The sequence below is a fragment of the Pseudopodoces humilis genome, chromosome 6 (assembly GCF_049639895.1).
Source record: "Pseudopodoces humilis isolate 2021_Gansu_Grassland_sample_001 chromosome 6, ASM4963989v1, whole genome shotgun sequence".
Classification (NCBI taxonomy): Eukaryota; Metazoa; Chordata; class Aves; order Passeriformes; family Paridae; genus Pseudopodoces; species Pseudopodoces humilis.
In genome coordinates, this window is record NC_142205.1 from 25,543,191 (window position 1) to 25,557,673 (window position 14,483).

Below are 14,483 nucleotides of genomic sequence, written 5' to 3' on the forward strand. Positions count from 1 at the left end.
CAAAAGCATCATACACAGTAAATCCATCTAGTCCCACCTGGAAGTCACCTCATGTTGGCTAGAACAAGCCATGGCTAGAACCATTACTTCCAGCTTACTCTTCCATAGTAATTAGGCACATTTTCATTAATCGTGTCAAAGCCCAAACAGTCATGTCCTAACTGACATGTCACAGCTGCAAATTCAATACAGTAACCCTCACCTCAACCTCTAAGTGCTAATGCAATAAAATTCTTAAGACATCATTAGACCAAAATATTTATAGCACAGGAGTTTGTTTAATCCAATATTGAAAATCAAATGTAGTTGAGTTTCCCTGCCAGTGTGCCCGCTTTAGATCCTTTTCTACTGTACAGAATCTCTTGTCAACAGCTTCTGGACTAAAGCCCAGACTGAATAGGCTTTATGTTTGATATCACAAGGCCATTAAAAGAAGGGATTTAATCCACAGCTCTGAAAAAAAGCCAACCAAAATATGTCCTACAAACACTTTTCCCACAGGCAATGCATTTAAATTTTAACATTATACCTGATGATGATAAACTCTGTCAACACCCACGGAGGCTTAAGTGAACTCCAACAGAAGGAAATAAACATAACCTGTTAATACACATCTGGTAATAGAGAAAATAGCCTGGTACTAAAGAAAATAGCATTTTTGAGCACTGATCCCAAAAGCTAAGTACATAAGAGAATTTTACCACTTCCAAAGACAAAACTAAATTTTTGCAATCCACATACAATTGCAGTGTGTGTTTACAGAATTAAATTTTATTTCCAGAATGTTTAATTCAATGCATTAAAAACTCGAAAAATATATGCATACTTTAAAAATGTATAGAATCACAGAATTATTAAGGTTGTAAAAGACTTCTAAGATCACTGGGTCTCTTAAGTTAACCATTAAACCACATCCCCAAGTGCCACATCCATACATTTTTTAACACTTCCAAGGATGATGACTCTACCATTTTCCATTTCCCTGGGCACAGTACAATGCTTGACCACCTGTGAAGACATTTTTCCCAATACCTGATCTAAACCTCCACTGGCACAGCTTGAGACCATTTCCTCTTGTACTGTCACCTGTGTGAAATTAGACCAATCCCCACCTGTCTATAAACTCCTTTCAGGCAGTTTACAGCATGATTGGGTCCTTCCTGAGCCTCCTTTTTTCCAGATTAAACAACCCCAGCTCCCTCAGCCCCTCATCAGATTTGTGCTCCAGATCCTTCACCAGCAGTGTTGCTTTCCTCTAGACACGTTCAAGCAACTCAATGTCCTTCTTGTAGTGAGGGGCCCAAAACTGAAAGGATTCTAGATGTGGGCTCAATAGTGCTGAGTACAGAAGGAAAAATGACATTGTCCCTACTGCACCATCATGTTAAATGAAATTTATCAAATGGAGTCCCGTATTTCACATTAAGACAAAAGCAGAGTACACAGTAAAACTACAAAGTATGGTTATTTTGTCAAAAAATACTAAATACATGGAATAAAGTATTAAATACAGATCCACAAATACTGACAGGAAAACAAACAATGAAAACTGATAGACTTAAAATTTCTATGTAAGAATTGTCTCAAAACATCTACAAGCATGATCATAAGAATTTAATCACCCTGATTAAGAAGAGAAAAAAAAAAAGTCAAATTTCCGTCAACAGGATATCTTGTTATTACTACCAAATAAGAGAATTAACTTTTTAATTAAAATATCTCATATATAACAGCTGTGGCAGCATTAAAGACACTGCTTCTCCCTAAAGCAGAATGGAAATGTGAGCTATACTGTGTAATGCTGGAAGTCACATTTTTAATTTTATACTATCTTAGCCAAAAGAAAAGCTAAAAACTTCTAAAGTTTTTCAAGTTTTTGTAGCATTTTTTCAAAGGACCTGACAATATAATTTGTTTCATTTATCTCCAAATGTACCACAGCAACTGTAAAACAAATAGGGTAGCATACTGTCTACTGCAATTTCCATTAACCAAAAACATCTCAAAATGACAACTGCAGTAAAATACTGCATTCTATTGAACCTAAGTTGCATTATTGCAGGCTAGGAGTGACAGTGCACACTGATTTATAGCAAACATCAGCTTCACTGAGCTCTGCAAATGATTTGATGTCAGCTTCACTGAATAACAAAATTCTCAAGAAACACTAATTTGAAATTTACTCGAGGCTTCCAGAACTACACACAAACACACTTAAAAATTAGTTTTGGGCAAACATTTTAGATTTGCAATCTGTAAATGCTCTAAATTCAGTAGTCCTATCCATCTTATATCTGGCCAAGTTGTTTATAAGTTCTTGTCTCATAAGACAAAAGTTAAAAACAACAAAATGGGCTTGGCTTGCATTTGCAGAGGAGAGGTGGTGGTGGGAGTGGCAGGGTGGTATCTGTGAGGGCTGCCCCTTCAAATTGTGTTTATCAATGATTCCTTTAAAAGTGAACAATCAGTGTAATTTGCATTATGATACAGGTATCTAATTTTCTCAAAGCTGCAGAGATGTATTTTGTTTATAAAACAGAAACAAACAAAACATCCCTAGAACTGTTCAGTATTCAGAGAAATGGAACAGATTTTTTTTAGGCAAAAAATTGGTAAAAACCCCATACAGTACCCATGTAACTACCAAAGTACAATCTGAAGAAAGTAGGATGAACTGTAACACAAAGATATGAACTACCTGAAGCAAGAAGGTACTAACAGCAAGTAACTTCTGTATTTCATGAAAGGCAGTAAGAGCTAGAGCTAGCATCACCAGAAAGGAAGAACATGCATTTTTTCCATCATCAATTACACTAAAACAATTGCCTGGATAGCAGAAGCTGCAAACAACCTTATTTTCTATTTATAGGAGTATGAATTTTAGAATTAAGTTAAAGCTTTATAAAACTAATGTAAATTCTGTTGTTGTACTCTTTATTTCATATCCCACCAAACTAAGTAAAAAAGGCATCTGTGGAACAGGGCAATTCTGAACTGCAAGCTAAAGTTTGGGACCACTGCTAGGTGGATTTTAGGTAACAGACTAAGTCTGGGGAACATGTCCAGAAAAATCACAACAGTTACATTAATCGAAGCCAAAGATGAGCTACAGGAAAAAAAAAATCTTTGAAGAGAAGTTGAAATACAGAACATAGTTTATTACAAGAGATTATCACCATTCTTGAAAATACAGAGAAGGAAGTCTTGGAGCAAATAAAACCAAAATAACAGAGAAGGACATGAAAGGACAAAATTAAGAGGTAAATGGATAATTAAATAATGTCCCAAAGTGTTCCCCCACCAGGAAGAGAGCTTTCAGACATCCAGATGAGAAAATTGTGACAGGAACATTCACATACAGAAAAAAAAATCCATCACATAGGCATCTGCAAGGGCAAAAAGCAGAAGACAAATATGCACAGAGCACAGCCTTCCTCTTGGGGTTAACACAATCTTGGCTGAAAAGCCAAGAAACAGACACTGCTGGAAAAGCAGGAGGAATCTTGTAAATTTTTGCATTTACTCAAAATAAAAGTTTTCTAGTGAAGACAAGGATTCAAATTTGAAGTTTCTGACACTGGATGATCATGAAATTCTTGCTTTTCCACTTCACATGTTTTCTAACCCTCCAGTGGAAACTGGAGTAAAGAAAGAGCTGTCACTCTCAGCACAATTAATGACAACTAAGGAACAAACATAGAATAGTATGTAATGCAAGAATTTCTGAAAGCACACAAGCAGCCTACAACCACAGCACTGGCAGGGACAAGGACAAAGTGTTTCAGCCCATCCCTCACGTCCATTTATGGATAACACTGCTGCAAGAGAAATCCTGAAACATTTCTAAACCGCTTCTGATGAAAATCCAGTAACTTCTCAAACCACCTCCTGCCCTGTTCCACCAAGTTTATTACTCAAATGTAGTATTGAACAGCAATCTTCTTTACTGATGCTACTGGTTCATAGGCTACGTATCTTGCAGTAAGGACATTATTCTCTTCTTCACAGAAAACCTTTAGATGTGCTCAGATACAGCAGAGAGATTAACTGGCTTGTCTTCCATTTCACACTACTTAACATATATTTCACAAACACACCAGTGCATTATTAGCTCATCTCATTTATTAAGTATAAAATCCCTTAGCCTCCAAATTGCACAGGTTCTAAACTTGCACTTAGATGAGAATAGCAAACACAATTCTCAGTGTTTTCCTAATCAAACAGCATCATTTTTGAGATATAAATTGATGACCAGTTTTCCACTGTGTTAGAGGACATACTCTTCCACATTCAACCTCATCTGCATGCTTAAGCATTCAAGCCATTAGTGCCTTGGAGACAAATCTCTGTTCCTTTAATAAAACCCTCCAAGCTGACAGCAATACATTAATAAATGTCCTTCAAGTACAGTTCACTAATGACCTTCACATCTATCATTTAACATATTCACTTACACCAAGCTTCTCTACTTTGCTTGGCCTATATTGACAAATTCCACATATCCATCAACTCAAGTATTTCTTTATTAATATGGCATACCTCTTTTGGACACTGATTTCTGCAGGAAATAAGAAGCTCCTTTTCTTTTAAATCAGCACATGTTAGCTTTCTGTAAAAGGAAAGATGTATTTGTGTTTTTAAAAAAAATCCAACTTAAAAACAACAAAAGTGAATGCAATTAGGGGTGTATTTTCAGTATATTTCACTGTAAAGAAAAGTGGACTCATTTGTCCACATCCTGTGTGACTAATAGAAATTGCCCTGTTTTACAGACAAACCCACACAAATTTAGAGGACTTGAGGTACTGTAAAGAAAATTAAGAAAAATATACTTGCATATGATGAATATTTTCAGAACAGTTCCCAAGTTTCAACTTATATTTCATGAAGTCTAGCTTAATGTCTATCCACATACACAAATTATTAAAAAGGTGTACAAATTGAAAAATTAAGCAGTTTTTCAATTCAAACATCTAGAAATTGAAGGACATTAACTGCGAAGACAAAAACCTGTTAGACTAACTACATGCATCCTAATACTTGTATAAAATTCTTCTTTACATACGCTAAAAGAAGTGCATATAGAACAAATATTATGTGGATTACTATATATTTGCATAATTCAAAGGATTATCTGTATTCTAAAAACAGTTTCTGTTCAGGAGACTCCAAGCATTTATAGCAATTTTAACAGTAATACCAAATAAAATACTTGCAAAATTTAAATAGAAGAAACATTATCTTAGAAATTATAATCAAGAGAAATTTTATAAATTCCCATAAGAGTGGCTCCCATCCCCAGACATTTCAAATTGTTATTTCCAGTTAACAGCACTCAAATGAAAAGCTGGGTGGTGTTCTGATACTTACAAGCATTCAATATACAGTACTGATAGTTTGCAGTGACACTTTATTTTAAGCATCTGGAGACACGATGGGCAATCCCCAGGATGACAGGGCAAAACACATCGGTGAGGACAGCCAGCTGGCCGGGGCTTGGTGCACTCCTCTTCACACTGTGAACATTCTGGACCCGCCTAACAAAATAAAAACAAAATACTAAAGAAAGTGCCAAGTATTTGTTTTTTGAGGTGTCATTAATGACCTGTTACATAGAAGAAAGAGTCGGGGTGTTTTTGCGATGAGAATCAAGCTATTCAGTATGATATTTCACAAGCAAGATTAATTACTAAAACATGTTTTTTAAGAGAAAACCAGAAATGCCAGTGTTTGTTAGTCAAAGAGAATTCTGTTTTCCCTCCTGGGCATAAAAGAACCTTATCCCACTCACCATGTTCTTATAATGCTTGAGTCACTACATACTGTTCTCTAATACAGGGGTGGAGGGGTTCGTTTGCTTGATTTTAAGAAACAAACTTTAAATCATTCAATTTCCATACACATGTGATATTCTGTATAATCTTCCAAAAAGGATTATTAACTTGGGTATATCCTAGGAGTTGCCTAAGGTCTTGCTTCTGCTCCACAGACCAAACACAAATCTACCAGAGCTACTACTCTCATTCCAGGTAATAGGATCACTGGCACAAGGTGATGAATATCACAGCACAGCAAATAAAGCTTCATTTCTACTCATATTCTTAACAATACTTCCAGAACTCAGTCTGTGATCAAACACACCCAGACAGATTGACATGATTTATCAACTTAACCTACACAGCATAATATTTAAGGCCCACTATCACATTCAATGTTCCATTTCCAAGAAGTCAGCCAAAGTAAAGCAAATTTATCCAAGAATGAAGCTACACAAAGCTTCCCCAAAAGACTGTTCCAACACCAATGTTCTACTTCATGCTGTTCAAAATAACAGCATAAGAATTTTAAGGTTTTGATAGTTTTTCCCCAGTCCCCTTTCCCTTCTCCTTCTATAGGTGAACAATATTTGCTGAAGTTTAAGAAGAAACCTTTGTACAATGACTAGTTACAAATCTTTATTCACAAAAATTCAAATCTAAGAAAAACAACAGCAAGTAAAACCATTTAGAAAACTATCATATAACAGTAGGTAAAAGCAAACAGATGGCCCTCCTGCAACATTTTTCTAACACAACATGCAGAATAAACTGAAATTCCAGACAGAAAATTCACTACTCAGACATATAAGCCAGAAATTTAATCAGCCCTGACTACATTTAGTCTACCAAAACAAGAGAACAAAAGCTCTAAAGGTCAGCACCAACTTAAGTTTGTAAGAAATTAAGAAAATTGAGAAATTAGATTTACCTATGCTTTGCAGGTACATAGACTCACATTTTTCAGAGAATGTACTGCCTCATTCAAAATAGAGCTAGGAATAATCCTGACTCATTCACATTTTAATTGGCTTAACTGAAGCAGCAGGCAGGCAGCCTCTTATAGTCAGAACTGGGGATGCTTAACTGTCACTGTTTACTGATGTTATTCTATTGCTGCAAGTTACTGTTCCACCAGTTCCACTAACAGCCCATACTCCTCAGAAAAAAATTTTCACAATCATAAATAGATTAATGTGTTAGCTATGATATACAGTTATTAGATGACAACAACACCACTTCCAGGACACAAATCCACAGGGGTATTATGCTATTTAAGTTAAATATAACAGCTGTGGGGAAACAGTATAAGAAGACTTTCAGAAGCTGTGAAAACAGGCTTCAGAAAAGAAAAAGCAGAGAACTTAGAGCTAGCTGCAGCTGCAAAGCCTGAAAGTAAAGAAGATACAATAATACACTATGCAAGGACATGAAACAATAGTGGAGTTTTCAGGCTTGGCTAAGATAGATCCTAAGGCTGCAGAAAAATATGCTTCCCAAGACAGCAGAAAGTTTTAAGCTTAATGACAGAGTATTATGTATTGTTAATAGAAAGCAAACAAGCAAGCACTGTCTGAAGCAGGTGTATGTGTGCTTTTAGTGATTGGCTAGAACAATTGTCTGTAAACTTTAGCAATATGCTATTGGCCAAAAAATTTTCAAAATGTTCTGTAACAAAGAGATCTTGGGCTGCTCGTGGCAGACGTGAGCTTGTGCCGTCTCCTGTGTCTGTAGCTGAAAAGGGTGCCTGAATAAAGTTTGTGATGCATCACCCAGCAGTCCCAGCCCATTTGTGAAAAATTAATGCCAACAACAGCTAGTTAAAATATAACATTTCTGCTTTGTACCCAACTTCTCTGCTTCTCTGTTTTCTAAATGCTCAGACTGCCCATGCTGCAAACTTTTACTAAAGTAATGCTTAAAAAAAACTTGAGAAGCTGTTTTCCTCCAAATCATGACTCTCCCAAACCACAAAACATGTATGTGGTTCTGACTGCTTGTAACTTGAACACTTCTAGGCTTTATACTTTTGTTTCATGTTATTTTCAGTAGTTAACACCTACAACTTCTTAATTGCATAAATGACAGAGTCTAGTAGACACTGATAAACATGAATATATCATCCCAGTATTTTGAAAAGTCTTCAGCAATCCTGCAACATTTCCAGTGCTCTCCTAAAGGTCTCCCAGCCTCCTCAGCCTATTTAAGCTCTCCTCAGTAAATAGTTCCCCCAGTAGACTCCAAGTGCATTTGTATATAGGTATCATTAGTAGCTCCCTTGATCTTTACAGTTACAGAAAGTAACTTCAGAAGAGACTTCTCAAGGGTGTTAAATAAGATCCTGATGAAACCAAAGTAATGTCAACACAAACAGTTATAGAATTTGCAAAAAACATAATATTGTCTCAGATTTATAGTCCAAGGAAATATCATAGATCAGCTAACTATCACAGCATCAATGGAATCAGCATACATGCAAGTCTCCCAGTGGGATCTGGAATAAATCTGTACCTTCCAGCTGCAAATTCTTTATTTTCCAAGTACAACTGAAGACAATGCATATCCATATAAATTAAAACAAAAATAAAATAAATAAAATAAAAGTAAAAAGAAAATTAACCTACCTTCTTTCCATCTGCACTACTGCTCAATTTAGTAACATGATGACATTCTTTCATACAGGTATGATTCTGACACTCAAGAAGCCGCCCACAAAATCTCTTACATGAGTACGGATTTGCAGAGTGACATGGTAACGGACTAACCTAAAAGTTAAAAACAAATAAATAAATATAGATATACAGGCGTGTTATATATAAAAACATTGCACATACATAATGTGTGAGATATTTATATTTACACACATAGACAGACAGTATTATTACAGAGAAGTTTTGGTTCTCCAGTGCCTTTGCAAAATTAAAAACAACAGTGAAATTCTATTCGATTTTTTTTTTAAGTATCATTTGGGTTCCTGTCCACATAACAACGTATCCACACAAATTTGTTTTACACTGATTATAATAGGGGAAAAAAAAAAGCACACTTCATTAAACCAACTAACTTTTACAGGATAGTTTACCTTTCTTTTTGAAAGACTATTATACCCCCATATCTTTTAGTGTCATTTCCTCCATCTTTCTGAATTACACTCACATCTTCAATTAAAGGTTCCTAGGGTGCTTTAGTATTTCTGCAGAATACAGTAACAGTTTACTTTCACAATGCTAACTGTGTTATGGTCACCATAAACCCAAAATATTTTACAATTTGAAAAACAGAAAACAACCTGCAAACCAGAAATTCTAAAAAGTAAATACTGACTACATCAAATATAAGAGAAGTACTCCTCTCCCAGGAGAGGTAAGGAGAAGCAGAAATGGCTCCATAACAGGACTAAGATTTTACTGTCTTATGTCACATTTGTACTTTCCAATTTGAGGCCAACACTCCAGTTAACAGAACTCTGTAGTACTCTTCAGAGCATTAACTTAGAAGCCATTACTCTTCATTGGTACTGAAACCAGTGTAAACTCCTAACTAGGTTACTTGCCTGAAGTTGAATAATACAAGTCCCTCTATACAAAAGGATTAGAGGAAACTCGCTTTTACCATTTTCTAACCATTATATAATACCAAAAAAATTAGTTTTCTGTGATGCTGTCAAAAAAAATGATTCTATTTCTTAATTTCATGATCACTTCACGGAGAAAAACAAACTATTTGTGATGTTATTACACAAGAGGCTAATGTGACATAACTCACTTGGACTAGATTAAGGGTGTGATTTGATGTTGCAACTGCAGTTGACTGGACAGCTTTGCAGGGTACCCATTCCTTTTCTCTCTTCAAACTCTACAGCTGTCACTGCAATCTCCTACCACTTTGAACAAGTCCTAACACACATCTCTCTCTACAGAAAGATGATTCAAATAATCAAAATGTAAGAAAAGGAACCAACAGAACCAAGTTTCTTGTCTTTTGCCAGTGGCTTGGCCATACAAACAGGTGAACACAGGAACTGAAAAGAGAGAGATGGCCCCACAGCACATATTGAGGGACAGCCTCCCTTCAGTACTGTCCATGTCATCTCCCTCAATCACACAAAGTACAATTTAAGTCCACTTGCCTATATAAATGTTTCTGGGCTTCACCCAAAAAATACTACTCCACATCACATCACTGCAAAATCTAGTTCATTCACAAGACTTCTGAACTCCTCTTATCATCCTGGCTCACTAAGACTGAAGAGAAGCCAGCACAGCAGGCTGAACATCAAGCACGGCATACACAGGAGAAAACCATGAGGCCATCACATCCAACCACTTTCACAGCCGTGTCAGAGCTGAAGTTAATGCTGACTAAAGCACTAGTACAACAACTATATCAAGCAGTACAAACTCCTGGTTCCTACTTCCCCTTACAAACATCCTACTCTGTCTCTGATGGATGCCTCTGGTGACCAAAGGAGGAAAAGCCAGCAAAATAACAGGCCTAATAAAAACAGGGTCTGAAGCAGAGAACAGTACCATACCCAGAATCCACACACCAGTTACCAAAGCTTTTAATGTTCCTAATATCCCACCCCTTCATAACCTACTCCATCTCCCTCCTCAGAGCACAACACCCTTTCAGTAGCAATGTAAATAGTCAAAGGATGCTAAAAGAATGAAAGAAAAAATGTATTAAACATTACAATCCGCCCACTTCTCTACCTTTCCTTGCTCACCCATTGCCACTCAGCTTTTTATGACTATGGTTCTGCTGTGGTTCAGGCAGTGACAACACTTTGAGGTGGTAATAGCAATTAGCTCTAGGGCTGCAATGTTCCATAGTGTTGGTGAGACTTTTTTTTTTACCAGGAGCTAGTCTTCCAACAGATAAGGATACAACCACTAGCTCCAGTTAGAGCCAAGCACTTAGGCAGAAGTGGAGCATCCCTTTCAGTAGCATCCCTCAAGCACACAGCTGAGAGGCACTGTTAAACAAAGGCAAGGGTGGTGAAGCACACAAGCCAGCCAGGCAACAATGGTAGCTTTCAGAGGGCTGACTGAAGGGAACATTCTAGCCCTCTCTCTGCACGCAGCAGAGCTTCAGCTTGAGCTCAGCAAGATACGACAGTCTTCTGGAATCAACTGACACTGTAGCCAAACACTGAAAATTTTCAATTAATTTAAAAATACATTATTTTTTTTCCTCCATTTCTCTGTTGTGGATCTGAGTAATAAATCCAGAAGACAAAGCAAAGTTTTACTTCCTACAGTTGGAATGAGTTTCTGAAATGGCTAAATGGGGGCTGGAACTCCTGCTACAATGACAAACATCAAAGTAGCCACAGACTCCAGGAGGTTGATGAGCTGAAGAATGAAGAAAGCAGATGAGAACCATAAGCATTTTATGAAAGCTGAATGGGAAAAAATAAAAAAAAAGAAGGCATCAATTTCAGACTCCGTGTCTTCCACAGGACAAGGAAAGGAAGGAAAGGAAAGGAAAAAAGTCACGACAACTTTCAGAAGCTTTCCATGAAATCTCCCAAATGCATAAAAGCAATTAACAGATAAAGACTATGAAAGTAAAAATCAATGAGACAAGGAAATTTTGGAAACCCTTATAAGGTGTTTAGCCATAAAAATGAATCTCATCAAGTTTTACATAAAATTTTACTTAGAGGCAGAGTATTCATTCCTTGTATGAATGAACCAGAACTAAACCCACTAAACTAAAACCCACTCAGAATACTAAAACATACCATTAAATTCCTGCCAAAAGAAAACAAAAAACAAAAACCAACCAGCAAAATAAAATTTAGAAAAAAAAAAAAACAAACCAAGATGAGAGTTCAATGATATGCCCAGGACAGAAAGCCTAATACAGGATATTTAGAAGGAAGAAAAACTGAGCATTTTCCTTCATCTAAAAAATTTAATGAACTGAAACAACTAGAAGAAAATTATATACAGTAGATAAATTGATATCATAGTCAGTAAAGATTTCCTTCTTCGTCTTCATTTACTTTGTATCAGCTTTAATTAATGTTTCCCATAAAAAGAGATTTAGAAGAAGTTAATTTTATAAGATTTTAAAAGAGCATATGTGTACTACTGCTATGAAATTCCAATGTATGTAACAGTTAAAAAAAGCTAGAACATCGAAATTTCTTTTTTGGGATGGCACCAAGTGTTGATAGGTGGTTTTTCTGACACACAAACTGAAACAAAATTGAGAGCTACTTTTAAGAATTTACAAATGGAAGAATAAGTTATTTGTTTTTCTAAATATATGTAAAATTATTTAAGAAAAGGCTGTAGACTTCAGCTGAAAGAAATGTTATTTTAGCTTAAACATCATGAAGAATCATACTTCCACTAAGCACAGATTTTGTATAATTACATTATCTGAAAAGTAATTTTAAGTCTGTTCTTAAGTGATAAATTGCTTATTCTAAATGCCAGAACATGTAAGAGCTCAAACTAAATCAATCCCTTGAAAATACTTCCTAAATTAAACCAAAGAGAAATTAAAAAAAGAAACAACAAACCCACACACAACACCCCCTACAAACAACCAGTTTCAATATCTACACAAATTACTATCCAATATTAAAAACTTAGACTATAGATTTGCTTGTTATACAGTCCTAAGGTGGTTTTTTTTTATTCTCTATTCTACACATTGTCAGCAGGCATCCTGATAAAATACAAGAAGACTTTATAGCTTGCTTCATTCCTCGTTTCTTTTTTATATATCTTCCATTATAGGAGGCACAACAACAGTCCAGCGTAAGCAGTAGCACAGCACAGCAATAAGCACCTACTCACAGCAAAATTTTGCTGAAGAAACTTGCTACTACTTTTGTCACTTGTGAACAGTTCCCATTTCCCAGTGAAAATCCCCTCAGGGGCTGGAGACTTCTACTGGAGGAAAGCTTTCATAAATACCTATATTTTCTCTTATTAACAAAAGTAAATTAATTTGAGCTAAGATTATGTGTTAAGAACCAATGTGGCTGTCAAACAGTGAACAGACATTACATGTTTGGTTTTTTTCTTTCCAGAGATCTCAGAACAACACAAAAATGTACAGTGAGCAGAAAATCCACTGCAAATAAAATACACTTCCCACAGGCCTTAATGAATCACTCTTCCATAACTTCTGCCAAAATCTCCAAGAATAGGAGACAATTTCACTCAAGGAACTGCTGCACTTCAGCAGGAGAGTGCACCACCCACTGCTGGCTGAGAGAAGTAACAGTTCATCTACAGTACCATGTAGCATTGATAAATCTAAATAAAATCAGCTGTAGACACATGGGGATTTCTCCTTATTTTATATGCAAATCCATAAATAAAACATGACCCAAAGCCACTGAATGATTTTGCTAAGACTAGTATGCGACAGAAAATGAAATATTTTTTTAATTATTCTGAAACAAGTAGTAATAAACATGTAGTAATTATTACTATTTTCTCTAGTAAGAGTAGCAATACTGTCCTTCTGCTATGGGGACGGACATACTTCACAGCCATGTACATCTGAACAGGACCAAATCCTTTTACATTGCCTAGATCACGTTACAGACTGGGTCTATTGACCACAGCTTGCATTGCGTTTATACATAAATTCATGGCAGTTCAGGTGAGATATGGCATGTCCTATCAAAAACCATGTCACTGACTCAATAAAAAACTGGCTAATATACATATAAGTTTTACTGTGGAAAAACAAAGCAAAGCCCATCTGTTTCAGCAACAAACAGACAAGCACTGTTGTTCTTTTCACCCACTTTCAGGACACGCTTTTCTTCAGCGACTGTCAAGCTGCAAAATAGCTCTATGGAAAAGTTGCTTTCCCAACCGGGATGGGTTCATGAACACGCTACCCAACCAGACTGCACCTACAGGAATGTTGGTGACAACACATGAAGATGTCACCACAACATAATCAAGCCACCTTTACAACACATACCAAGAGATTATTAATAAAGGTCAGAGAAAAAATAAAAAATAGGTATCTTCAATATTTTTGTATTTAGTGTTTTCTAAAATTTTTTACTTGCTTAAAATGATCCTAGTGGTTTTTTATAATATTGTTAGGCTTTGATTGTGAATTTATACCAGACATACCAGCAGACAAAGTTATAAAAGCAAAAGCGTTTTTAAATTTAAATAGTTAATATTTAATTAATATTTATTAGTTTATTAAATTATTAAATTTAAAGTTAGTATTTAAATTTTAAATTTAAATAGTTTAGCAATCATCTTTTGAAACCAAGAAAAAATACTTGCCATAGATTTCATAACTTTTAGAAATTGTGAATAAAGATGACAGCTATTTAATCATCAATTAGATTCTCTTCTCATGTAAGCCAAAATAGACAGTGACTTCATCTAAAATTAGAGAAGGCTACATACCAGAAAGACAAGTTAGTAACTAACACTAAAGAAGTTTCTACTATACTGTCTGATTTCATCCATGTTTGCTTAGATCCAAGTCACATGAGAATTTTCCTGTATGTCATTACGTTCCTTATCCTTTTAAAATACACACAGCAGTTCATAGAACTCAAGAGTGTGTGACAGAGAGAGAATATTAACTATAGAATGAGGCAGGGAAAAAGCATGAATATTTAACAAGAAGACCACTGAAAAACATTTAAACACAATTTAA

The 14,483-nt window shown here is 35.7% G+C and overlaps 1 protein-coding gene across 1 annotated transcript in view; it reads right to left on the reverse strand.

Moving 5' to 3' along the window:
• NFXL1 (nuclear transcription factor, X-box binding like 1) overlaps nt 1-14,483 on the reverse strand; it is a 46,739-nt gene that overhangs the window by 16,355 nt on the left and 15,901 nt on the right. The window contains exons 16-18 of the mRNA XM_005517729.3: nt 8,441-8,581; nt 5,371-5,537; nt 4,540-4,609 (exon numbers count right to left, since the gene is read on the reverse strand). Of these exons, the coding sequence (XP_005517786.1) occupies nt 4,540-4,609; nt 5,371-5,537; nt 8,441-8,581 (378 nt within the window). The remainder of the gene's footprint in view (nt 1-4,539; nt 4,610-5,370; nt 5,538-8,440; nt 8,582-14,483) is intronic.